The sequence below is a fragment of the Peromyscus maniculatus genome, chromosome X, assembly GCF_049852395.1.
Source record: "Peromyscus maniculatus bairdii isolate BWxNUB_F1_BW_parent chromosome X, HU_Pman_BW_mat_3.1, whole genome shotgun sequence".
NCBI classification, from domain to species: Eukaryota; Metazoa; Chordata; class Mammalia; order Rodentia; family Cricetidae; genus Peromyscus; species Peromyscus maniculatus.
The window spans coordinates 98,384,722-98,410,692 of NC_134875.1; the positions used below are offsets into that span (position 1 = coordinate 98,384,722).

At 39.4% G+C, this 25,971-nt stretch overlaps 1 protein-coding gene and 1 pseudogene across 2 annotated transcripts; one reads left to right on the plus strand and one right to left on the minus strand.

The window, feature by feature from the left end:
* Nucleotides 1-3,997: 3,997 nt before the first annotated feature.
* Tasl (TLR adaptor interacting with endolysosomal SLC15A4) lies at nucleotides 3,998-22,565 on the minus strand. 2 transcript variants are annotated; one of them, XM_016006056.3, is made up of 4 exons: nucleotides 22,331-22,565; nucleotides 8,684-8,755; nucleotides 8,177-8,218; nucleotides 3,998-6,502 (listed from the first exon to the last, which is right to left on the minus strand). In XM_016006056.3, the coding sequence occupies exon 4, from the start codon at nucleotides 6,499-6,501 to the stop codon at nucleotides 5,605-5,607; it is 897 nt and encodes a 298-aa protein (XP_015861542.1). In that variant the 5' UTR covers nucleotide 6,502; nucleotides 8,177-8,218; nucleotides 8,684-8,755; nucleotides 22,331-22,565; the 3' UTR covers nucleotides 3,998-5,604. The 2 variants fall into 2 exon arrangements, with proteins under 2 accessions (XP_015861542.1, XP_076417990.1); XM_076561875.1 differs by lacking the exon at nucleotides 8,684-8,755.
* LOC121825990 (U4 spliceosomal RNA) lies at nucleotides 11,923-12,045 on the plus strand (annotated as a pseudogene).
* Nucleotides 22,566-25,971: the final 3,406 nt, after the last annotated feature.

Sequence of the window (25,971 nt, forward strand, 5' to 3'; positions counted from 1 at the left end):
TGGCACAGGACTCTTCAGTGCTTCAGCTGTGGATGAGTCAGACTTTCAGGGGTGGATTTCTGATGCTGTAATTTCCTTTGAGTTGCCTATGCTCCTGTAAGTATTCCCAGTAAGCCCACTGGTTAATAGGGATGAACTTCAATAGAATTCTTTCTTTGAAAGGCACTATCAGTGCCTTTCCCATCTTGGGTGAATGAATTTTTCCTCGTGACTCCTTAGGGAAAGTCGTGCATCCAAAAAAATTTCATTAATTTATGTATAAAGCATTATGAGCTTTTCAACAAGGGAAACTGGGTGTGAAGAATGGGGTTGACAACAGGAGATCTCTTCACGACTTGTGCCCTCCCCCACTGTGGTGCTGGGGAAACAATCCAGAGCCTCACACACTCTCACACTGCCACTGAGCTACATCCCAGGACCTAATATTTGAATTGCTCTCATGTGATTCGTATGAGTTTATTTCTTATTCATTTGCATTTTATCAAATACAATTGAGATGTGATTTTTGAAATTTTAGAATTTAACTTGTTACCAAATCAATACTGGGCGTGGGTGGAGGGGGACCTTCCAGCATCCTTCACTCATTTCTTCAGAACTCCAGCTTCCCCCGGGTTATCTGTGGACCTGGACTGCTCCTGCAATACTGTAGCTGTTGTACCTGTGCAGCTTCCTAAAGCTGCTCTTTAGGATGAGCTACTCCTCCTGATGTTACTTGGGCTGTGCCAATGTGCTGTGGGCTGCATCTGGCATGTTCTGCTGCTGAACCTTATTTGAGGTCCCTTGCACCTACATGCTAATAAAGCGACAGTCTTATTAGAGTTCAGTCATGCATTGTTGACTCATTTGTGGATTTCCTTTTCTGTGGAATATGTTAATGGCAATAAACTCATGCACTCCAAAAAAAGGAGAGAGAGGAAAGAAAAGGAAAAAGAGAGATGAGGGAAGGGAAGGTTATATTGGTAGAATGGAGAAGGTAAGGAAAGAACAGGAAAGTGACGCAGAATGAACTGAAAAGGCAAAGGGGGCCTGTATGAAGGAAGAGAAAGAGATGAAAGAGGACTGTAGAGTGAAAGTGAAGAAATTGTCTCTTTCCATTGCTTCTTCTCCTTAGCTCTCATCATTAGACTAGAGCTAACTCTATCTTCTCGTTGGTCCTAGTCAATTAATGCCATTGGTTCAGAAGTTAAAGATTTCTGAGTTATTTCTTCCTTGGACAGGACAAGAAAGTGGAACTGTAATTTCTACAACTTCCACCTCACCACATACTTAGGTGTAATTAATAATACCTGCCCTTGTTTTGCTCCCTCTTTTTTGGCTTCTTTCCTCTGAAGAGCTGAATTTCTCAATATGAACTGTTGTTTTCCCATACTTCAACTCATGGACTTTGGGTCATCAGTTGACATTAGTTATCCAAAGTCACTGCCAAAAGACAAAAGATTTATTGTCCTGTGTGTAAGCCCTTTAAGTATCTGCTGCTTCTAGATTACAAGTCTGAGACCTGAGAACATAGAGTTTGAGCCCAGCAATGGCAACATATTGAGACCTGCTTACAGAAAAACATTTCTATTGCAATAATAAATATATTGAAGCTGTTGCTATGTGCATAAAACCTATACACAAAAAAGGTATAGATAGATAGATAGATAGATAGATAGATAGATAGATAGATAGATAGATAGATAGATAAATACAGAAGTATAAAGGAGGTCAGTTGGGGAAAAGTGGGTCAGCAAGAGTGGGAAGTGTTGAGAGAGGGAAGCAGAGGTGACTATGATCACAATACATTGAAAATATGTATGGAATGATAAAAAATAATAAAAACTTTAAAGGAAATAAACTAATTAAAAGTTTGACTTTAAAACCATAATGCAAACAAAATAAAGCGAAAGTCCAATAAAGTAAACCATTCTTCTGATTGGGATGTGCAGAGAGCAGAAAAACATTTTGTAACTTGTCCTGTAACTCAAGCTGAACTATTCACCCCTACACCTTGACCCTTGCTTCTCTGTTTCAAAGGAATTGGTTAACTTTATTCTGCAAAATAAGGTAAAGACCTGCCAACCTGGGAAAAATACAGACACCAAAATATAGCATCAAATGGATGCTCAGTGAAAAACAACAAACCAGTTGGTTTTCTAGCATTATTTCTCAATAAGCAAAAGAAATTAGCCATGGTGATGTTTTATTACACATTGTTTCCACATAGCATTTGCCTGCTGATAAGCCCATTTATTCAATTAGTTTACTTCATGGGGAGGAAACTTTAATATTGTTCTTTCTTGCCACAATTATCTGATTTTCATATTGATTGTCTGTGACTTTGATCAGCAGATGCAGTATCCAACATTATCCAAACACAGCCACCCATTTCTCAAATATTACTCACATGCTATGTCCAAGCAGGGTTTGGGATGTAGGGTAACATGAATAGACTCAAACTTACGTTCTGGGGAGAAGATATAAAATAAACATATAAGGAAATGAATGAACATAATTATTATCAGATTAATTAGTTGGCTCCTCTGGAAGTAGAAAACTTGAAAGAGATGTGCGTAAGAGAGCAGCCAAGGCTTGTGTTGTAGGCTGTAATCCTAGCTACCTGGACGTGAGGCAGGAGCGTCTTGTGTGAAAGGACTAACTTGACTACCGAGTGACTTGAAACAGAGCCTGGGCAACTTGTCAGACTCTTTCTCAAAGTGAAAACCATAAAGTGGATAGAGAGGAGAACTCTGGTAGAGTGCTTCTCTAGTTTGTATGAGGCCCTGCCTGGGTTTCACACCCAGGAACAAGAGCCAAAAATAAAAACAGGAGAAAGCATATGGTAGTTGTTTAAAAAAAAAAAAAAAAAACAGGACTTCTACCTAGGCATAGTAGTGTGTATCTATCCTGTTATCTGCTCTCTGGGATGACTGATAGATTAGCAACATGACTTCGAGACTTTCTTGGGTTCCATAACAAAAACAGCAACAGCAAAATAAAAACCCACAGAACTTTCAAACTGAATGGAACTGAATTCAAATTAAGTTCTACCATCTACCATGTGGTTTGGGGCAAATTATGTAAATTCCTTTAGCCTAGCTGGCTTATCTTTAAGGAGATAAATCTCTCTGCCCTTTGATTATTATGAGAAATACATCATTCATGAAAATGCTTAACATGGTCTAGATACAGAGTAGGCAGTTAAGGCATAATATTAATTATGATTAATTATTATTATTATTATGATTAATTAGTTATTATTAATATTAATTATAATTTTGGTGATATATTGATACTAGTGAATAAAATTTCAGAATAATTGCTTCAAAATCAGGTTTCCTTGCTTAATAGTATATGCTATGAAAAATATATTCTTTCACTCTGCATATACAAATATGGAAAATCCTAAAAGATTGTTTAACCCAAACTCTTCCTTTTGAATGTGAAATTCCCACTGCAGAGGCTACCACCATAGCTGCCTGGAGTTTGGATGATGAAGACTCACTATAGACTTCTGGTCTGAAAGTTGCCCTCACTGAACCACCTTGCTGCTAGATGCTTGAGTACGAAAGTCAGCTCTTTTGTTTCAGTTTGGAACTGTTCTAAAGATTCATCCTAACTCCTTCTGGCAACCTCTGCATTTGTTTCCCTCGTTTCCTCACAGAAGTTCTTCCTGAGACCTATTCTCCATAAGCTTGCTCCTTAACATCCTTTGAGAGATGCCTCCCTGCAAACCTAAATCAAGAATGGACAAAGCACTGTTGTTGAACAGGGTAGGCAAACGTCTGTGTAAAGAGGCAGATAGTCATAAGAGTATGGCTTTGTCATACTGTATGGTCCTTGCCATGTTCTTTCAACTCAGCCATTCTTGTGTGAAAGGAGCCTCAGACTATATAAAGTAAGTAAGTAAATAAATAAAATCCATAAATAAATAAATAAATAAATAAATAAATAAATAAATAAATAAATAAATAAATCTAGTAGGCAGCTCAGGGTGTATCTCAGTGTTAGTGCACTTGCCTGTCATGAGTAAGGCCTTGAATCCCATCCCCAGCACTTCCAAAAATAAATGAATAAATCAAATTTAGTTCATATACATTGAATTTCTAGTTTGAATTTTATCTAAGTTTCTCATGCTCTAGAATATTTTAATTTAAGCATTTGGGTTTTTTAAACTATATTAAAAATTAAAAATAATAAAAACCTGCTGGATGTGGTGTGGTGGCATATGCCCTTAATCTTAACATGTGGGAGGCACAGGCAGACAGATCTCTGTAAATTAGAGTTCAGCCTGATCTACATAGTGAGTTCCAGGACAGTCAGAGCTACATATTAGAAGGACCTTGCCTCAAAATAAAAAGAAGGAGGAGGAGAAGAAGGAGGGGGAGGAGGAGAAGTGGAAGAAAAGAAAAAAGAAAGAAAAGAAAAAGAAAGCCCATCCCTAGCTCACAAGAGTTCAAAACTATCATAAGGTTTGGTTTGGCCAATGGATCATAGTTTTCCAACTCCTGAACTAGATAAAAGATTAAGTGAGTAATGCATACATGAACCTACTGTTTTAATAAACAAATATACAGAACTTGGTATTATGGAACCCTAGGTCTTGTATGGAGCATGAGAAGAGCTTTTGCTGGCTCCAGATCACAAGAACATATGAAAAGGGAAAATGGGGGAGGGAAATATTCACAATTACTTTTGAACATTACAGCACCATGAAAATTATACTCAGCAAAATAAAACAAAACATTTTAATGTTCACAGTGGGAGGTTTTACGCTGAAAAAAAATGCTATCTGTATCACTAAATAGAAGTAAGGGGTTTAAGTCATTGTCAAAAATAAAACTACATCCAGATGTGATGGTGCATGCCTAAACTTATTTATATACACTGAATTTCTATTTTGAATTTCATCTATGTTTCTCATGCTCTAGAATATTTTTTATTTAAGCATTTGGGTTTTTACTTGTGAGATAGAAGCAAGCAGATAAGGAATTCAAGATCATTGGCTATATAATGATTGCAAAGCCAATCTGAACTACATTGAACCTTGTTGCAAAAAAAATTTAAAACAATTGCAATTTGTTTGGTATACCTTTAATATTTACGAAGAATATACCTAAATGACCTACTGATACAGAATAGAGAAAAAAGATACAAGCTTATACTTGGAAAAATGTCAGTCCACCCAAATTTAACAACCTTCTTGTAGTCCATTTCTTTCTAGAAGAAACAACCTAGAGGAATTTACATGAATATGAAATACATATTTTAATATTCCCAATCCTGAAACCTGTTAGCTTTTTAGTTTGGCCATACTATTTCCTTTTGTTCCCGATTTGGCTTCTCTTCCAATTTCAGCACTCCTATAACTGAATTGTAATACCTTCCTTCCTCTGTAACCATTTTTATGTTTGCTCTGTTTCTGTATAAGCCTGCCCTTGAAACCATTCCTCATGGTTCCTCTTCCTGCATTCCTTCAGTATGTATAGTAGTACGTGATTTCCAAACTTCCCTTTACTAATCTTTAATTCCCCTCCATAATTCCCTCCATCATATTCTCTGAATAAATGAATACAGTATTACTTTGGGATTGATAGGAATGAGGGGAATTGACAGGAATCTTCTCTATGGAGTTATATTACTATACTGAGAAATATGGAGACTAGGGGTGCTGATCTCAGAGGATACCAACTGCAATAGGTGGCTAATAACTATGTCCTTGACTTTTGAGGTGTCCAGATTCTTCTCTCTAGATACTTGAAGACTAATTTGGTCCACATTTGTCATGATGAGTTCTGATGCCAGAATCTGGGTAGGAGAACTGTCATGAAACACAGTGTCCATAATGTATTGCTTATATAACTCCACGACCTTCTGCTCCAGGTACTCATTGAGCACTGCATTGGAAATAGGCTTCTGCATTTGCAGGCTGCTTTTCTCTTTGATGCTGGTTATTCTCCAGTAGGATGAGCACCTCTGGATAGGTTTGAAGGGAAATTCAGTGGGCTGAGTGGAAATGGAGTCCTCCATGGACAAAGAAATCTCAGATGACCTCAGCAAAGGACCATCTTCAAAGCTGCTCTCTGAGGGAAAATCTGCCATTACTGAGTTAATGGCCATCACCTGTCCCCCTGCAATATGTAGGTCATTGTAATTTTTGCAAATACTTTTGCAAGAAGATGGAACCAAATAGGTCTCCCTGATCACATCTCTGCAAATGTCAACTGTGGCCAAGGTTGAACTTTCAAACACAGGGTTGGGGTTTGCCTGCAGCACTGTTCTTCTCTGGCTTCTGTTGTGGTGACTCCCTCTCGCATGCACTGATGAAATGAACTTGCCAGAGGATTTGCAGCTCACGTACAGACTTTGGACTTGCGTTTCATCCACAGAGGAATATGAAAGAGCAGCAACAGAACTTGTCTCCTCTCCCTGTTCCCCAGCCACCAGTTCATTACAAGATGCACAGTTCCAATGGATGTCATTCCAGTAGGCAAGTCCACTAAGATACCCTTCTGACAACATTCTGGAAAGAGAATTCATGAGAAACAGTGGGAGACAAGAAGACTGGAAAATTTTAATTGCCAGTTGATATACCAAAAATGAAGGATGATGACTTCATTCATTCATTCACTGACCAGGCCATCACTAACTGTGTACCTGATATATACCAGGCCTATGATATATGCTGGAGATTCATTTTTGAAAAGCTATAACCCATCCTTCTCTTATGGAAGAAAATAAACTGGATACAAATAGCCCCAATATTATATTACTGGAGATTATAACAGTGGTAGGTACAAAGGTAGCATAAAGAAAAGGACTCTAAGCCGGGCGTGGTGGCGCACGCCTTTAATCCCAGCACTTGGGAGGCAGAGCCAGGCGGATCTCTGTGAGTTCGAGGCCAGCCTGGGCTACCAAGTGAGCTCCAGGAAAGGCGCAAAGCTACACAGAGAAACCCTGTCTCGAAAAAAACCAAAAAAAAAAAAAAAAAAAAAAGAAAAGGACTCTAACATAGTCCAGGGCAAAGGGAGGACTCAGGATGAGGCTTACAGCGTGTGGCATTTCAGCTCAATGGTAAAGGGTATGGAGGAGTTGGGGCTTCCAACATAAAATTATAAGAAGACACTGTGGACTAGTCACTACATAAGAAAAGGCTAAGAAGAAACAGGCCTGTACAATAGCCCTGAATCTGATTGCCAAGGCCGTGGGTGTTGTGCCCAGAAAGGGAAGTGGAGAAACTGCCATCTGGAGAGTCACATGGTGAGTGTTATGAGAAAAAGATTGAAGAAATACGTGGAAAATTCGACTGAAACAAGAACTGTAATGTCGCTCACTTTATAGCATTTTGTTCCAGGGGATTAGATAGCAATTGGAATATAGGAGGGATTCTAAAAATATTTGGTAAGTTGATGAGACAATTGACAAGAATTCTGAAATGAATTCATAATTGATACATTATGGAAGAACAAAGTTTCCCCATCTTTTAAGGCCATGTTGGCTTTTTTTCTTTTTATCCCTCTCACTTTGCAGAATATATCCTAGAAATGTCTACACTCAACTGACAAGTTTACCTCTACCCTAGTTATTAAAATTCTTTCCTGACAGTATGCCTTCCCCTCCCTCTCCCCCCCCCTCCACATCCTTAGCAGTTGTCATTGAAGTCTGGGGTGGATAGAACAAGCCAGAAACCAGCAGCTGCATTTTCTAAAAAAAGGACCTCACTGGCATTCCTGGAATTTGAGCAACAGGCAACAGTGAGAAGAACTGGTTGTCTTTGATCCCAAGGGCTGGGCTACTAAAGCAGACCTGTCAATTTGACACTGAAAATGAAAAGTCAAAAAGAAGGACCATTTAAAAAAATACAAAACATTATGTTTTTCAGATTCAGTCCCTGCTTTACATTCATGCTGCTTTGCAACTAAATAAAATGTTCCTTTTTGGGAAACTGTGGTCAGGTGTAATATATGAGAAAAGAATAAATAAAAAATGTACAAAGATAATGTTATAAATATCTATATTTTCAGAATTATTTCCAAAGTATATTCATCAAATTCATCAATTGTTTAATTGTTCATTATTCTGTAGGCAAAGTTATGCAACATGAAAATACAAAGCTAAGTTTTCAACCAATCTGTGAGTAATAATGCATGCATTCTTAGAATAATTAAAAGGATAAAAAAGAAAATGTGATGCTTACCTTAAAAAATACTTTCCAAGTACAGTTCAACAAAACTAGTATCTAGATGAAAAGAAAAAAATGTAAATACATGAGAGGATAATTAGCCAAACAACAAAGATGATCATAATGGCCCTAACAGTGATGAAGCTAGTTCCCCATCCTAACCGCACCCCAGGCTGTAACATGCCATTCTGCATATATTTTCAGAATATTGTGAGTCAGGGCAAAAGCTCATTGATGACTTTTGAATTTCTATATGAACTTTAGAAAATCTTGGCAGTGACTGTCCTGTAGACCATTGGGAGAGTATAAAGTAAAAATAAAAATAAAAGTTGACAGCGAGAGCCTGTCTCAAAACAAACAAGCAAACAAAAAGTAGAATAAAATTCAAGCATGGTAGTGCACATCTGTAACCCAAGTTGTCATGTAGAAGGACATGACATGTTTTTGATATCATGACTCCAAAATAAAAATAAGTAAATAAAAATTGCGGTGATTCTTCCAGCTTGAGAAGCCTGCACTCACCCCTTAAGTGTATGAGTTTTCAATTCCTTATCTTGTCCTGTCTCAGAATTCTTTCTTTGATGGGAGAAAGACCTGAAAACACAGAATAAAGATCTTAATCTGGTCCCTTTGAAACATCATTAGCCTTCACCATCCTCAACACTGTGAAGTGATTAAAAGAACCTTGACTGACAAAGTGTATTTCATACATATTAGGAAACTATGAGCCCAAATTTGCAAGAAGGGGATGAGGATTGCCCCCAAAATAGCAGAATAGGCATATGGATGTGTTGGGTGTTTTTTTTTTTCTATCTCCTGAATTATTGCCATTCAATTGCTATTCAATAGACCTAACAAGTTCAAAAGAAAGCAAATATAAAAACAGCAAATAATCGAATCAATAAATGTGCAAGTGAAAGGAACAGACAGTTATCCAAAGAAGGACAATACCTTTACCTTTAGACATCAGGGAGATGCAAATTAAACTGTTTTGAGATTTCTTGACACTCTAGCCAGAATGACTATCATCAAGATAATAAACAACAAGCACTCCTAAGGATTTGGAGAAAGAGGAAGCCTTAGATACCACTGATGTGTGTCTATGAAGGTTAATATTGATTGTCAATTGGCCAGGATCTTGAATTACTTAGAAGACAAACTACTGAGCATGCTTGTTTGTCTGAGTTAGGTTAGCTTTTGAAAGTGCCTGTGGTTAGATTAGGCTAACTGAGATAGGAAGACACATTTTAACTGTGGGTGTTATCATTCCATGGGCTAGAATCTCGGAGTAAATTCAAAAGGAGAGCAAGCTGGGCACTAAAAATCTACTATTCTCTGTATCCTGACTGCAGGCCAAATGAGAGCAGCTGCCTGCTGCTTCTCTCCTCCTGCTGCTGCCATGACTTCCCCACCCTGATGCACTATCACCTGGAACTGTGAGCCGAAATACACCCATTCTCCCTTGAGTTGCTTTTGTCAAGACATTTTGGCACAGCAACAATAAAAGCCATTAATGCAGAATCTGAACTGGTACAGCCACTCAATACAGAGGTTCCTAAACAAAAACGAAAAAGGAAATTACCATATGACTCAACTATACCACTCTTCCTAGATAGACACCTGAAGAACCCTATGTCAGCATACCAGAGACATTTGCAAATTCGTGTTTATACTGTACTGTTCACAATAGTCAAGATACACACTCAGATACCTGAATATCCATTAACGATAAATGGATCAAGAAAATGTGGTGTGTGTGTGTGTGTGTGTGTATACAACAGAATTTTACTCAGTTATAAAGAATGAAATTATGATACAGGAAATGAGTGGAACTGAAGATCATACTAAGTGAAACAGACTCAGAAAGACGTCATTTTTTATACAGAATCTAGATTTAAATTACTTACACACGTGTGTGTGTGTGTGTGCACGCGCGCGCGCGTGCGTGCACGCGCACGTGCTCCTGCCTGCACACAGCATGAACATAAAATATGACTAAAGCGAGAAGGGGGAGCAAGAGAAGGTGATGGATTCCATGTGTTGTGAAAGGAGAAGGGTGGCCTGTTTGGGAGAGAAGGAGACGACCAAGAAGCAGAGGGGGAGGAGGATGTCAGTGAATCAAAACAGAGAATACTTTTGCATGTATGTGTCCTAATGACATCCATGTATTTGTACGCTAACCAGAACATCCAACACCCTCTTCTGGCCCCCTCAGGCACCAGGCACATGTGTGTTACATATGCATGGATGCAGGCATTCACACATACCCATAAAAATAAATAAATAAATAAGTCATTTTTTTAAAGTAGGACTGAGGGACTAACTCAGTGCCATAGTACTTATTTGCCTGGCCGTTGCCAAGTTCTAGATTTAATCCAAGTTCCACAAAAGAAAAAATGATTTAAAAACTACAGAAAAATATTTTAGAGTAAGTAAGAAGAAAAAAAAAAGGTGGCACTTCCTGTCCAGCTGGACTGTGGTGGTGAAAAGAGGCTGTGAAAAGCGAACTTTACTGGGCTCAGAAGCACAGGGCTGACTTAGAAATACAGCGGGCAGGTTGAAGGTACTGTAGACAGGAGAGAATGTCAACACATGTGACTAAGTCTCTCTTGTCTCTCTCAAGTTTGGTGTACTATATTCCAGAGTAACCCAAGCCTTAAGAGCTTTCCTTGAAGAGCGCACCTTTCTTATCCCTGTTTCCATTCAGACAGATGCCAAATCTCCCATCGCTTATCATCCCACTCTTCATATTCATCGATCGGATCTGACAGAGGATTCTCTCAAGGTGTGGGGATATTTATGAAAACTACTGATAATCTCCACTCCTTCACAATAGTGGAGGAAGGTCTAGAATTGTGTTATTTGTGAAGAGGTTTGTTGGAGTCTTAATTATGGTAAATAAGGTCACCACCAGTCTAGCTGAGCATGGAAGGCCAAGGCAGGAAAATCATGAACTGTAAAACCAGCCTGTGTTATGGGCTTTAAAAAAATGCCATTCTTGTATATGAAGCCAAGTGCAGATTAGTAAATTGCTGAAGCAGAAAATTCATCCTAGTATCTAAGGATAGATTTACCCCTGACCAAAGGGAGTGAATCCTAGGAGAGAAGAGTGGGTAATAAAGTCAGTGAAATCCATTGAGACAGACAAGGCTGAATGTATTCCATCTAACCTCAAAAAACATGAAGCATGTCTAATAAAAAAAATCCTAAATCTGAAATGCTCCAATGTTTGGATGTTTTTGAACTCCAACATGACACCATAAATGGACAATTCCACTCTTCATCTCATGTGATAGTCTAAGTTCAAGTGCACTAAAAATATCATATAAGGTTGTCTTCAGTGTCAGTATGTATATACAAAGGTATATATGAGACATGAATTTTGTATTCCCAGTTGGCTCCTTTTCCTAAAATATATCGTTATGTATATGCAAATATTTCAAAATCTTTACTAAACACTTCTGCTGTCAAACATTTAAGATCAAAGTTTCCCAGGCCGACATACCAGGAAAACTATTGAGAGCTTGGTGAATTCTAACACTAAAGAACAAGGTGAGTTTCAGTGAGATGAGAGGCTGTAGTTATGGCTACAAGCTAGGACAGTGCTGGATTCGTTCCCCACCTGACACGGCGCTAAGAGTGGGACTGCAGATAGGTGAGACAGGGAATGCATATGAGTGCCCCAGAAGCAAGCATGGTGGAGCACTCCTAGACGCCTAGCACCTGCAAGGTAAAGGCGGGTGGCTCAAGAACTCAAGGCCAGCTTTGCACAGTGGCAATATCATAGTCAATGAGGTTTATCCGAGGCGCGATTATTGCTAATTTAAAACTTTTCCCAATGCCCCGCCGTGACGACTGGCAATTTTTGACAGTCTATACAGAGAATTAAAATTAATTAAAAAAAAAAAAGAACTCAAGGCCAACTTTGGCTACATAGCAAGTATAAAGCCAGCCTGGACTACATGACACTACCTCAAAAACAACAAACAACAAACAACAATAAAACCTCTCAGATGCGCAAATGGAGAGATAAGCCCCAAATAACACTGAAGCCAGGTCTGGTGGCTCAGTCCTTTAACCCTAGCAGACTATGGTTAACCTAGGAGATTAGGCAAGAGCACTGTGAGTTTGAGACCTGCTTGGGTTACGTAGTAAAAAACCAGCCTTCAAAATAGAAATAACACCTCAGAGTCTGGATATATCAAGATATGGCACTAGCACTGTCTGAAATGGGGTGGGCGGGGGGGGGGGGGTGCTTAGTTCTTCTTGAGCCAACAAGAGATGGGACAACTGACTACAAATATTTGTGCACCCAGAATGCCTAGTGTGATGAAGTATATTTGTAAACTTATCACTTGAGAGACAAAGACAGGAGCAGGCCAGCTTGGTCTATATGCCATGATCCAGGCCAGCCAGGGCTACTTTGAGAGATAATGTGTAAAGACTGCAGGAGTTTCAGAAATACCAAATAGATCTCTTCAGTTTCAGGTATTAAATTGAACAGCTTTGGAACAAATGTATCCAAAGTTACCAGGCACTCAGACACGATCAGTGAGAAAACAGAGCTTATAATTACATTCCTTACTTTTCAAACACTCAGCTGCCTGTGTGTAAATTATTACATTATCTCTAGAGTGCCCTAAAACTTTACTATTGCATGAAATTAGGAAGAGGGCTAATGGATTTACCCGGAATCTGATCTTCCTAAAAACTGGCAGCAGAGGGCAGTAGAAAGCACGTCACGGAGGTTTGTGAAATAGTCCTGAAGCTGTGCAGACTAACACTGCACAAAAATTACAAACGGAAAAAAAAACAAAACACACAGATACAATCTATTTGATCGGCACTTTATGGCCCACGCCTGTAATACCAGCACTCTGGAAACTAACATGAGAATATAGCTGTGAGTTCGAGGCCAACTTGTGCTACATAGCAAGATGCTGTCCGAAAAGGGGCAGGGCTAGTAAGATGGTTTAAAGGCATTTGCTGCCAAGCCTGGTGACCTCAGTTTGACTGACTTGGTAGGGGGTGAGGACCAACTTTGGCAAGTTATCTTCTGAGCTCCACACAAGTGCCATGATACACACACACACACACACACACACACACACACACACACACACACACACACACACTTTGTTTTAAAAAAAGAAATAATTTCATCTTGTAACCACAGTTTAAGGCACCACTAGAATGAGTACAGTGTTATGTATCTCAGAATCCTAAAAATCACAAAACAGAAAGAGAAGAGCTTCCTGGGACTGTTTCAGTTTTTTTCTAGCATTTTTCTTAATAATTTTTATTGCTTTGAAACTTTAAAAAGCTATCACTATATCTCAAAGACATACTTAATTTTATTTGAGGCACTAAACCTAATGAATTATGTTTTTGTTTGAAGTTTTGTTTCTCATCTTAGAGAATGTGTGTGTGTGTGTGTGTGTGTTTAAATCTATGACTGCTTAAATGTGAAAAAAGACATCCAAGGACATCTGCTGATGAGATGTTTTGGCAAATTTAGCCTGCATTAATCATTACCAGACAGTGGCATACCAAAATTAACCTGATGTGCAAATTAAAAAAACTAGAAGTACCGGCTAAAGTGCAGTACTTGGTTCAATCATTTACTTGGTTTTCTGAAGAAACTTCAGTATAAATTCTTCCTTCTAGTCAGTATATATATATATATATATATATATATATATATATATATATATGTGTGTGTGTGTGTGTGTGTGTGTGTGTGTGTGTGTGTGTGTGTGTGTAATGAAACTTGTTATAACTTGTGTATATAGAAATACTTTTAACTTATGCCCTAGGAACACAAACACAGGATCAACAAGAAGACCTAATGATAGTACATGTCTAATCCCAGCACTAGGGAACCAGAGGCAGGAGGATCACAAGTTTAAGAGCAAATTTACATACAAATTCTAAGCCATCTAGGGGTACATATGTAGTGAGAACCTGTCTATACTACAAAAGCAAAACAAAGCAAAAAGAAAAAGAACTGAAGAGGGTAGGACTTTGCAAAGGGGGCATCTAAAAATGCCTGTTAAGGACAGTAAATAAGGTATTATAGGTCATGCAGAGTCTGTTGCAACTCTGCCGTCATAGAAGAAAAGCAAGCACAGACAACATGCAAACAAATTGTTATGGCTGTGTTCCAATTCAACTTTATTCATAAAAACAGAGTCCTGGGCTGTGGCTTGCTTAACCTTGACCTCAATCAAGCTTCCTCCTATACACCAGCTTTCTGGCTGTGGTAGCTCATGACTGTAGTCCCAGCACTTAGAGGCCTGGAGCAGGAGCATTGGTTGCTTCAAGGTCAGTCTGGGCTAGGTTATGATGAGTTTCAGGCTAGCTTGTGCTTCAGAGTAATATCCTATCTTAAAAATACAAAATAACAAACAAACCAAAAGTGGACACAGATGGTCTTGGTGGGACATATCCTAACCCTATGCATTGGAAGATCGAGGCTGGAGATCACGAGTTCAGGACCAGCATGGACTAAATATACAGACCTGGTCTCAAAAAGAAAAAAGAAAGGAAGGAAGAAAAATAGAAAGGAAAAACAGGAAACAAAGAGGAAAATAAAAATGCAGATACAGTAAATTGAATAGGACATCATGATAGCAACTTTGCTTTGGTTGCTTTCTATATATTATTCCTAATCTTTCAACAATATAAGATATTAAATATTAAATCATAGCTGTCAAATGAGAAAGCTAACAAGGTGATAGATGTGAATATAAAAATATCTTATGGGGAAAAAGATGGGGATCATCAGGAGCGACAGGGAAATCCATAAACGTTATGGGGGGTATAGCATCAAAATATATAATATACATGTATGACAATGCCAAAATGGAGCTCATTACTATATATAATTAATATATTATACACTAATAAAAACTGTATAAAAAGAAAACTGCCCTTCCTAAGGTCATACAACTACTGTCTACTGAAGGCAAGATTGAAGGCCAAGTTTATGAACTCCAAAGCTTGTGTTTAGAACATATTCTTCTGCTGCATAGTTAAAAGTAGTTAATATCTATCACACAATTATGATACCAAGCACTTTTGTTCCTCCAGGAAAATGGCATCATCCCTGACTTCAGGTAGTGACAGCAGCACTTGCCAGGTAAAAGAAGGAAGATGCAATGAAGTATAAATTTTGTATGCCAATGCTCATTGATAAATAACTTATCCTTCACCTTTGAATCTAACAATATTAATATTTTCCTTAACTAGTCGTAATACTGCAACCTAGAAATATATGTCTTGATTTTACAACTACCTTTCATGAGATAATTTAATTTTATCAATATACTGTTTACACCTCAACCAAACAACTACATATGTCAGACCCTCATGTGTAGTCTGTCTACTTAATCTCATCTTTGCCTGCTCCCCACAGGACCCAAGATCCTAGCTATTCTGAGACTATCCCAGTTCTACCTATCCCAACTACCATCCTAGGGATATTTTATTCTTCTGTCCTGAGAGCTTAGGCTCTACAGTTATCCCTGGCCCATCTTCCATAATCTTCACATTTCACCTCAAACACTTCACATTTCAAGGACTCTCTCTTCCTAAATTACAAAAGGATTCGAGGTTCATCTCTTCCTTATCACAAGATATTTACCAGAGTTACATGGAATGTTAATAAAACCCAACCAATACTGCAATCACTAACAAATAACTGAAACAGTGTGCGTAACAAAGGAGTAACTGGCAATAGCAACAAGAGAGATTGGGATGGTAGTGAGCTAGAACATAGCTCATCTCTTACAGAATACTTTCAGTAAGGACAAACTAACACACCAGAAGAGGTTGGACTGCCATGGGTACAAAGGACACCTCCAGTAGTAGCCAAACACGAATGGAACCAGTGGCCTGGAACCACCACCCAGCTTTGTATTGTATAATCTGGTGGGGGGGGGAGAAAGTAAAATGTTGGCTGCTGTTTCCTAGAAGATCTTGAGCCAATTTCTGATCTTCCCTCCCCCACCTCTCCAATGCTAGCACAAGAGGCAGGCACTATCACACTTCATGCATGCCAAGCAAGTTCTCTAGCTGCTGGCCTATACCACAACTGACTAAATTGCCTTTAAATTAGCTTAGACAAATTTATTCTCTTGCTAACAATGTTTCAGATTATTTCCACTGAAATTCTCAAACACTTCCCTGATTTTTAGAAGTTTTCCAGTAGAGGAACCAATTCATCCTTATCTCACATTTGATACTGAAGCCAACTGCCTTAAGATTGTGGCTAGCAGTCAGGAGTGATAGCACACACCTGTAATCCCAACCCTGGAGAAGCTGAGGCAGAAGGATCAGAGGTTCAAAAGCAACCTCAGCCACAGAGTGAAATAGAGGCTACCCTGATTTCATGAGATCCTGACCCAAAATCTAAAAAAAAAAAAAAAAAAAAAAAACTGTCTCACCTATTCAGAGGGTCTCTGAATAGGTGAGACAGTTGATTGGCTTGATCTGTTTGGGAGGCATCTAGGCAGTGGTACTGGGTCCTGGGCTCGCTGCATGAGATAGCTGTTTGAAACCTGGGACTTATGCAGGGATGCTTGGCTCAATCTGGGAGGAGGGGACTGGACCTGCCTGGACTGAGTCTATCAGGTTGATCCCAGTCCTCGGGGGTGGCCTTGATCTGGAGGAGGTGGGAATGGGGGGTGGGCTGGGGGGAAGGGGAGGGGGGCAGGAAGGAAGAGAACAAGGAAATCTGTGGCTGTTATGTAGAACTGAATAGTATTGTAAAATAAAAAACTAAGTGAAATAAAATATATGTTCTTTCTGGACATAATGGCACACATCTAGAATGCTAGCACTGGAGAAGCGGGCAAGGAGGAGTGCTTCAAGTTCCAGGCCAGCCTACGCCAGTCTACATAGCAAGTACCAGGCCAAACAAGGATATGTAAGTAGGCTTATCAAAAACAAAACAAATAGAGACAATAAAAACTCGGTTCTTTAGAGCTAGAAAGAATGAACCTCTTAATCATACATTTTAGATGATATCCTGAGTAGTTCATCGGACTCATCCATATTTCTTGTTGTATTATTAATGTGTGTGCAGTTGAATGCATGTGTGGTGGTGTTCCTGCATACGGAAGGCAGAGATGAAGCTTGCATGCCATTCTTCAGGCACTGATCACCTTGTTCTGTGGGACAATGGCTCCCACTGACCTGGAGTTCACCAAGTATGATAGGCTGGGTGCCCTGGGTCTCGGCTTCCTGTGCTCTGGGATTACAAGGCACATTACCACACTTGTTTTTAATGTGGATTCTGGAAATCAAATTCAAATGTGCAGCAAGCACTTGACCTACTAAACTATCTCCCCAGCCCCATATTATTAGTTTTTTTAAAGTCAGCACACAAAGTAATGGGTTTCCTTATCACATTTTTGTACATATGTGCCATTATACTTTGTTCTTGTTAATCATCGTCCCTTACTGCCTTCTCCCATCTTCTCTGCCTGCCTTTTGCTGATCCTGTTCCTCTCCCATTACCCTGTCTCTCCCCTAAAACTTCCCTCTTAAGGTTTCTTCTTCCCCTATCATGACGTCCTTCTTGATTTAACACACACACACACACACACACACACACACACACACACACACACACACACACACCCCTAGACATATGAGAGAAAATATGGTGTTTCTTCCTGGCTTACTTTGTTTACTTAAGTACTTTAAGTACTGCTGATTTTACTACAGACATCATGATTTCATACTTCTTTACAGTGGGATGAAATTCCATTGTGTATATATGCTGCATTTTCTTTATCTAAGTATTGGTTGATGGACATCTGAGCTGGTTCCACTTGTCCACTATTGAAACTAGAGCAAGAAACACAAACATGGAAGTATCCCTGTGCTACTGTGCCTTAGAGACCTTCAAGTGTCCACCTAGGAGTGGTCCAGCAGAGTCATATACTTATCCTAAATTGGATGTTTTGCTTAAGACAGAGTCTTGAACCTGTGATGATCCTCCTGCCTTGGACTTCCAAGTTCTGGGATTACAAGTGTGAACCAATACACTTGACTTTTAGTTTTAGTTATTTGAAGTACCTTCACACCGGCTTCCACAGTGGATTCACAGGTTTACCATCCCACCAGAAGCACAGAAGGGCTCATTTTTCCCAACATTCTTACCAGCATTTGCTTTTTTCTTTTTCTTTTCTTTTTTTTTTTTTTGATGATAGCCTTTCTGACAGGAGTTAGATGGATTCTCAATTCAGTCTTAACTTGCATTTCCCTGACTCATTCATATTTCAATTCCTGCTACAAAACAACATTTGTGATTAACTATTCTTCTGTAACGTATTTTCTTAAGACAGGGTTTCATACTGGGTGTAATGGTATATGCCTGTATTTCCAGCACTCAAGATGCTGAGGCTGCAGGGCCACCACAAGTTCAAAGCCAGCCTGGGCTACATATCAAATTATGGAAATTATGTCAAAACTAAAGGAACAAATAAAAAATCTTCTTTTTCCATATTAATTTGACTAAATCAGTAAATAATTTCTGTTTGGATGCTGCTTGGATTCTTATGTTCAAAGGTAGTAGCTACATCCAAGGGCTTTACCTGATTATAAAATTCTGCATTTCAAAATATGTAAAATTTGGTGCAGAAGTATTAGTAAATATATTTTTTAATAATTTTTCTGTTTCTTTATATTCCTTCTTACCATCTGATATATTGGAAATCAAACCTTATGACCACTTTTCAAGAATATTTTAAATGTATTTTATGTAAAAGAGATTTTCAAAATAAGGAACAACTTTTCTAGGTTATAAATTCAAGTTTCAAGTTTCCTTCCTTTTCTTTTTTGATACTAGATTGCATTCTGTACTCTGGATCATCCTGAGACTCCCTATATACATCAGGCTAGCCTGGAACTCATGTAGGCAGTCCTGACTCAGCTGCTCACTGTCAGTACATGGTCAAAAGAGTGACCCGTGGTGAACGATGCCTTGGGAAACTATGAGAGAGACTCCGGGGGGGAAAAAAGGCAGAGCGCCTTTTACCTCAGGTGCGTTCTGTTCCCTGGATTGTTCTTGGACATGATTTCATGCCTCCTGCAACAAACATTTGCATTCAATTTATAAGACATGTTCATTCTTGTTGGATGTCAGAACATAGCTACAGAAGCCAATCTGGTCAGTGCACCCTGAATGTGGATATGGCCTTCTGCCTTGTTTTAGTGTTTTCCCAGATATAATCTTAGTACGTGCCAGGCAATTGTGTTTAAATTGGTCTGTCCTGAGAAAGTTCTGGGAAAGGGCTGTTCTGTCAATATCTAGTATGTGCTTACTAGTGTTTATTTACATGTCTATCTGATCATGTTTTTCTGAACTCAAACAGCCTTCCTTGGATCAGCAGCATTAGACTATATGCAGTCCACAAAACTCTTTCCGGTCCTCAGATCCCGAGTCTCGAAGACAGATCTGCATAGGTCGATGGTAGTTAACACCCACATTCTGGCAATACAGACACGAGCCACTGCCCTTGGTTTGGTCTAACAGTTTTGGTGTCATAAATATATTATCATCATGTAAAGGGATGCTCATATTCTTAGGAAGCATACGCTAAAAACTTAGGAATACGATGTTTAATGAATCCAACAAAGTACTCTCAAAAGGTGTCAGAAAAAGGAACAGAGACAGAGAGAGATGGAAAATAAACACGGTAAAATAATACACCAAACAGATGTACTTTATGGAGATATGGGTGCTCAATGTATTATCTCAAAAGAATAGAAAGAAATCATTGTTTTTGAGCTTGAGAAGTTTTTGTAGTTCTGGAGAATATTACAAATCTATTAGACATTCACGTCACAATAGATTTTTTTCGTTTTTTAAAAACAAGATATCTGAGCGTGGTAGTGCCTGCCTCTCATGCCAGCACTTGAAAGGTACAGGCAGGAATATCAGGAGTTCAAGACCAATCTCAACTACATAGGGGTTTCAAGGCCAGTCTATACTAAATGAGGCCCTATCACATAAAACCAAACAAAACATAATTCCCATTGTGGTATGGCTGTTTAAGACAGATTTCAAATACTGTTTATACCAACAACAAGCTTCTCAAGCTCAGAAACAGGCTAATGTAACAAATGCTCTAAGAGTGTCAGGATGAACAGTCCGACCAACCCAAGTCTGTATTTAAGTATAGACAGATGTGCACCAAAGAAAGGATGTTTCAGGTCTAAAAATGATTAGAATAAAGTCCACTCGCGAATGCATTCCTCGTCTTTAGTACCAAAAAGAAAGCTTCCCTTAAATCATCCAGATAACAATTTAAAAAGCAATATCACTACAAAAGCATATTCATTTTTAGTATGTCTTGCCACACAAAACAACACTGTCACAAACCTGCTGAACTGAATCGAGACTGAAATTCAATGGGAATGTACTCTGATTTCTTTTTCCTTCTCTAGAAGTCATCCACAACTGAGGTCAAGAGCAATGCTGTCCCTGCATACTCTGCTTGCGTTGTTATGACTTCTTGTTAAAATGCAGGCTCTAAACAAGGTAGCAACTAGTGAAAGAGGACTCAAAACATATAATAAAGCATTTGAAGGCCTTGCGATCTCAGTACTGCGGAGGCTGAAGCTCAGGGCTGCAGTAAATTTGTAGACATCTTGCGCTACATAGTATGCTTTAGGTCGTCCAATGCTACATAAATAGACTTTGTCTCAAAACGCGCGCACACGCAGACACACGTGTGTGTGTGTGTGCGCACATACAATTTTTTTTTATCAGAATCAAACTCATTGGTGCTTGTCTATAATCCTAGCACTTTGGAAACTGAAGCAGGAAGTACACAAGTCACAGTCCAGCCTTCGTTAGCAAGGAAGAAGCCATCTCGAAAACTAACAGGAAGCAGTCACAGAGCCTCAGGCATGCAGTTTGCCTAGGCTGCCCGCTCTTCTGGCTTACTCAGAAAAGTATAAAGTTTCCTTCTCTCCTTTTCTACCTCTGCTCTAGACATGCTTATGAACATGCATAAATCAAATGTCATGGTTTTCTCCCCCCCCCCATCTTCCTCCTTTGGACAGCTGCTGAGATTTACAGCTTGCCTGCCCTGGAGTTTTTCTGTTAAACACTAATAAAATTGTCTTTGCACTTCCAACTTTTAAAAATTAATTGATTAAAACAAATTTTAAATGAGTTTGACCAAATCAGTCAAAAATTTTATATTGAAAAAGAACACATCATCCTATGCCTAGTGTCTCATACCTATAATTCCAACATTTCCATGAATTCAATACTAGCCTGGTCTACAGAGTTCGTTCTCAGTCAGTTAGGGCTACATAATGAAACCCTACGTCCAAAACAAACAAACAAACAAAATTCAATCAATCAAACAAACAAATAAACATACATAGAATTATTTTGAGGAACTAACTACATGAATCACGTCTTTGGGTTATGTGTTAACATTTAGCAGACATTGCACATGCAATCTCTTGCTCCTTTGCTCCTACTAAAGCTTCTAGCTTCATTGCAGATGAGTACACTAAAATCTTGTTCCTCAGCAGGGTCACACCTGAAATCCCAGTGGGCAGGAGGCTGAGGTAAATTGCTGCTAGTTCACAGTCAGTCTGGGCTACAGAGTGAGACCCTATATCAAAGAAAATAAGTAAGTAAATAAAGAGATAGCATTTTAAAGTTTGGCCTGAAACCTATAATGCCAACTACTCAGGAGGCTTAAAAAGTTCAAGCGCTATTTGGTCTATCTGGCTAGATTTTAATGGAGCCCCTTTCTCAAAAAATAAAGGTTTAAATGTAACTCAATAGTAAAGTATTTGTCTAGCATGTGCAAGGCCCAGAGTTCAATGGCCAGTACTAAAATGCAAACAATAAGAACAACAATGACAAAATAAACCCAAACACTATTTTAGAAATATTCAACATCTCCAAAACGACATAAGAAGGTCAGGAAAGGGAGTGTTTAGCCTAATTTTTATTGTACAACTGTCCAGACTCACTGAATAATTGATCAAGTTCCTAGTCACTCTAATTTAATAAGCTGGAAAGCCTTTGTGATGGCACCAGAGTAGGCTGATGATAAAAAGCTAAGAATGTGTAGGAAGAAAAAAGAGAATAATTGATAAGAGAATCAAAGGACCCAGTGCCTTCCTTACCTTCACCAAATAGTCTGCTCCTTGGATCCTGCCGCGACACGATGACTGATTTGGCAGAGAAGAACTAGCCACTCGAGGCGCTTCCCCCAAAGTTCTCAAGCCTCTCACTGAGGAGACCACCGAAACACTAAGCTGCTCCCTTCTTTGTATAGCTGAGACCATGGAAAAAGAGTTGTTTCACTTAAGTCTAGTTTGTGCTAAAGAAGGAGTGGGAAGTCCCAGGAAATGGGCAGGAGGTAACTGACAAAGCCGCATAGGGCCACAGAATGGTGTTTCTTCCTCTTTTTTGAAAAATGAAACCTATCTGTGAAACTGTCTCTTGTTAAAAAAAACGTTGATGGTTGCACATTATAGTAATAAAGTATCTGGTAACCCTCTTGCAAATGAGAGCAGCAGGCACACATGACTTTTAAAAAATTCTGTTTCTTGATTAATCATTAATAATCTATGATTTTAAGAAGCATTATTTCCCAGCCCAATGGTAGTGGCACACACCTTTAATCACAGCACTTGGGTGGCAGAGGCAGGCAGATCTCTGAGGCTGAGGCCAGCCTGATCTACAGAGCAAGCTCAGTTGCAGGACAGCCAGGGCTACACAGAGAAACCCTGTCTTGAAATAAACAAATAACACATACACACACACACACACACACACACACACACACACACACACACACACACACACACATGTATTTCCTTATTGTTAAATAAAATGTTAGCTGGGTTTAGTAGCTCATGTCTTTAATCCAGAGGTGCGAGGTATTACTGAGGCAAAAGGATTGCCAGGAGTTTGAAACTAGCCTGTTTAAAAAGAAAAAAATGCTGAATTTTATCTCAGCACCCCAGAGGCTGGAAGATTGCCATAAGTTCAAGGCCAACCTGGTCTACATAACAAGTTTCAGGCCCGGCAGGGCTTCACTGTGAGTCTCAAATAATAATACATCCAACATGCCAGCCATATTGCCTCACAATTGTAATCTTTACACATTAGAGGCTGGAACTGAAGGATCACCTTAAGATCAAGGCCAGCCTGGGCTACATAACAAGTTCCATGCCCATCTGTATTACAGAGCAAGGCCCTATCTCAATTTTTTAAAAAAGTAATTGAAAAAAATTTTATCTCTCCACTCACCAAAGATCAAAACTGTGATAATATATTGTATGGACATTCTTGTACACGTTTGGTATATTTTGAGGGTTAATTCACTGCATCTATCAAAATTTTAAACATTCATATGTGAATGCATTTTATTTTCTAGTTCAAATATGGTATAAGCTATGTCTTTTTTAGCAGACTTTTAAAAATGGGTCAGTTACTGTGGGCCAGAACCTCAAACAGTGGTTTTCAAAGTCATTTCCCTGGTTCCCCCTAACTGACAAAGAATAACTCTCCCTAAATGACGGTCACTCTTTCTTCCCTTCCCAGCTCTGACCGAGCTGATTTCCAATCCCTTCTTTTTGAAAGTTTCCGCTTGGTGAGGTTGCTAAGTTTTATGCTTTGTTTCAGGACTTACTAAGTCACATTTTGAAAAGGAGACCCGCAATTCCTTTTCTGTTAGAGTCCTTCACCGTTTCCAGCATGATTTCATAGAACATTATTCAGATCTGGTTGAAAAGACAAGTTCTTACATGTGAACCATAATAACTCGACTGGGCCCACTCAAGGCCCCAAGGGCAAGTTCAGCTTCAGCAAAATCATAAAATCAGGCATGGGGATAGCTCTAGGCCTTGGTAGCACATCAAGACTTTACCTGTGATCAAGAGGTTCAGTGCACCTTCAGGGACAAACACTGCTTAATCTCACCCTAATGGAGGCTCAACCATGACCATGTAGGGCGCCTCCACTGGTTCTCAGCTAACCTCAGGGAGAATTCCTCGTGGGGGTTAACAAAAGTTCAACTAACAATGCCATGAAATACCCAAGGAAAGGTAATTTGGTTTGTCCATGTTGCCCCTTACGTCATATGTATACTTTTGTATATTTCAGAAGTGTGTGTGTGTACGTCCATGCCCTATGTGCTGTGCTCTGTGTGTGTCCCCATGATCTATGTGCTGTGTGTGTGTCCATGTCCTATGTGCTGTGTGTGTGTCCATGCCCTATGTAGTGTGTATGTGTGTGTGGCTCCATGCCCTATGTGATGTGTGTGTGTGTGTCCATGATCTGTGTGTGTGTGTGTGTGTGTGTGTGTGTGTGTGTGTGTGTGTGGTGTGTGTGTCCCCATGCACTATGTGGTATGTATGTGTCCCCATGATCTATGTGGTATGTGTGTCCATGCACTATGTAGTGTATGTGTGTATCCCCATGCCCTATGTGGTGTGTGTATGTGTCTCCATGGTGTCTGTGGTGTGCACGTGTGTGGTGTATATGTATATGTGTGCAGGTATGCCAGAGGAGGATGTCATGCACCCTGCTCTGTCACTCTCTGCCTATCCCCTTGAGGAAGGGCCTCTCACTCGACTTGGAAGTAGTCTGGCAGCCAGAAAACTCCAACAATCTTGCTATCACTACCCTTTACAGCAATTGAGTTGTGGCTGCTGTGCACAAAGTCTGTGTCCATGTTTTGCAGTAAGTATTCTTACTCATTAAAGCATTTATCTAAATCCCATTTTCTTTTTTAGAAAGAATCTCACTCTATAGAATTAATTGGCATAAAATTCACTATGTAACCTGGGCTAGTCTCAAACTCATGATAATCCTCTTGTCTCAGCCTTCTGGAGTTGGGATTAGAGGCATGTGTCCAGGAAATACATTGTTTTACTCATATATAAAACCCAGTATGATGATTCACACTATCATCTTACCATCCAAAAGGTTGAGACAGAAGGATTACCACGTTTGGCGCCACCCTGGTCTATATTGCAGGATTCTGTTTATAACAAGTGTGTGTGTGTGTGTGTGTGTGTGTGTGTGTGTGTGTGTGTGTGTGTGTGTATACATAAATACATATATGTAGCTGGAAGTTTTCTCTGGTCCCACCTGGCCCCACAGTCCCATAGCCACTTATAAAATTATCATTCAGTAGGCTGGGGGTGGGGGGCAGGAGAAGGGAGGGGGACCTTTGATTGATGTGTAAAATGAGTGGAAATATTTTCTTAATAAAAAAGAAAGAAAAAATAATCATTCAGAGGCTTAATATTAATTACCAATTGTACGGCCTATGGCAGGCTTCCTGCTACCTAGCTCTTATAACTTGACCCATTTCTATTAGTCTGTAAGTTGCAACGTGGCCGTGGCGTTAGTGATCTGCCGGCATCTTGCTCTTCCTTCAGCAGTGGCTGGCATCTCTCCCTTCTCTCCTTTCTTCCCTCCATATATCTGTGGAGATTTCCCACCTGCCTCTAAGCTGCCTTGCTGTGGACCAATGCACCTTTATTTATCAACCAATCAGAGCAACACATATTCACAGCATACAGAAAACATCCCACAGCACATACACACATATTTGTATACATAAATATACATAAATATGTATATATGTAATAAGACTGGAGTGGTGGCTCATGCCTATAATAACAGCATGCAGGATGCTGAGCCAGAAGACAGTTTAGTTAGGCTTTCTGTCAAAATCAAAATTTAAAAATGGATGGAGGTGTCCTTCAGTGGTACCTTGTTTGCCTAGCTTGTGAGGTTCTAAATTCAA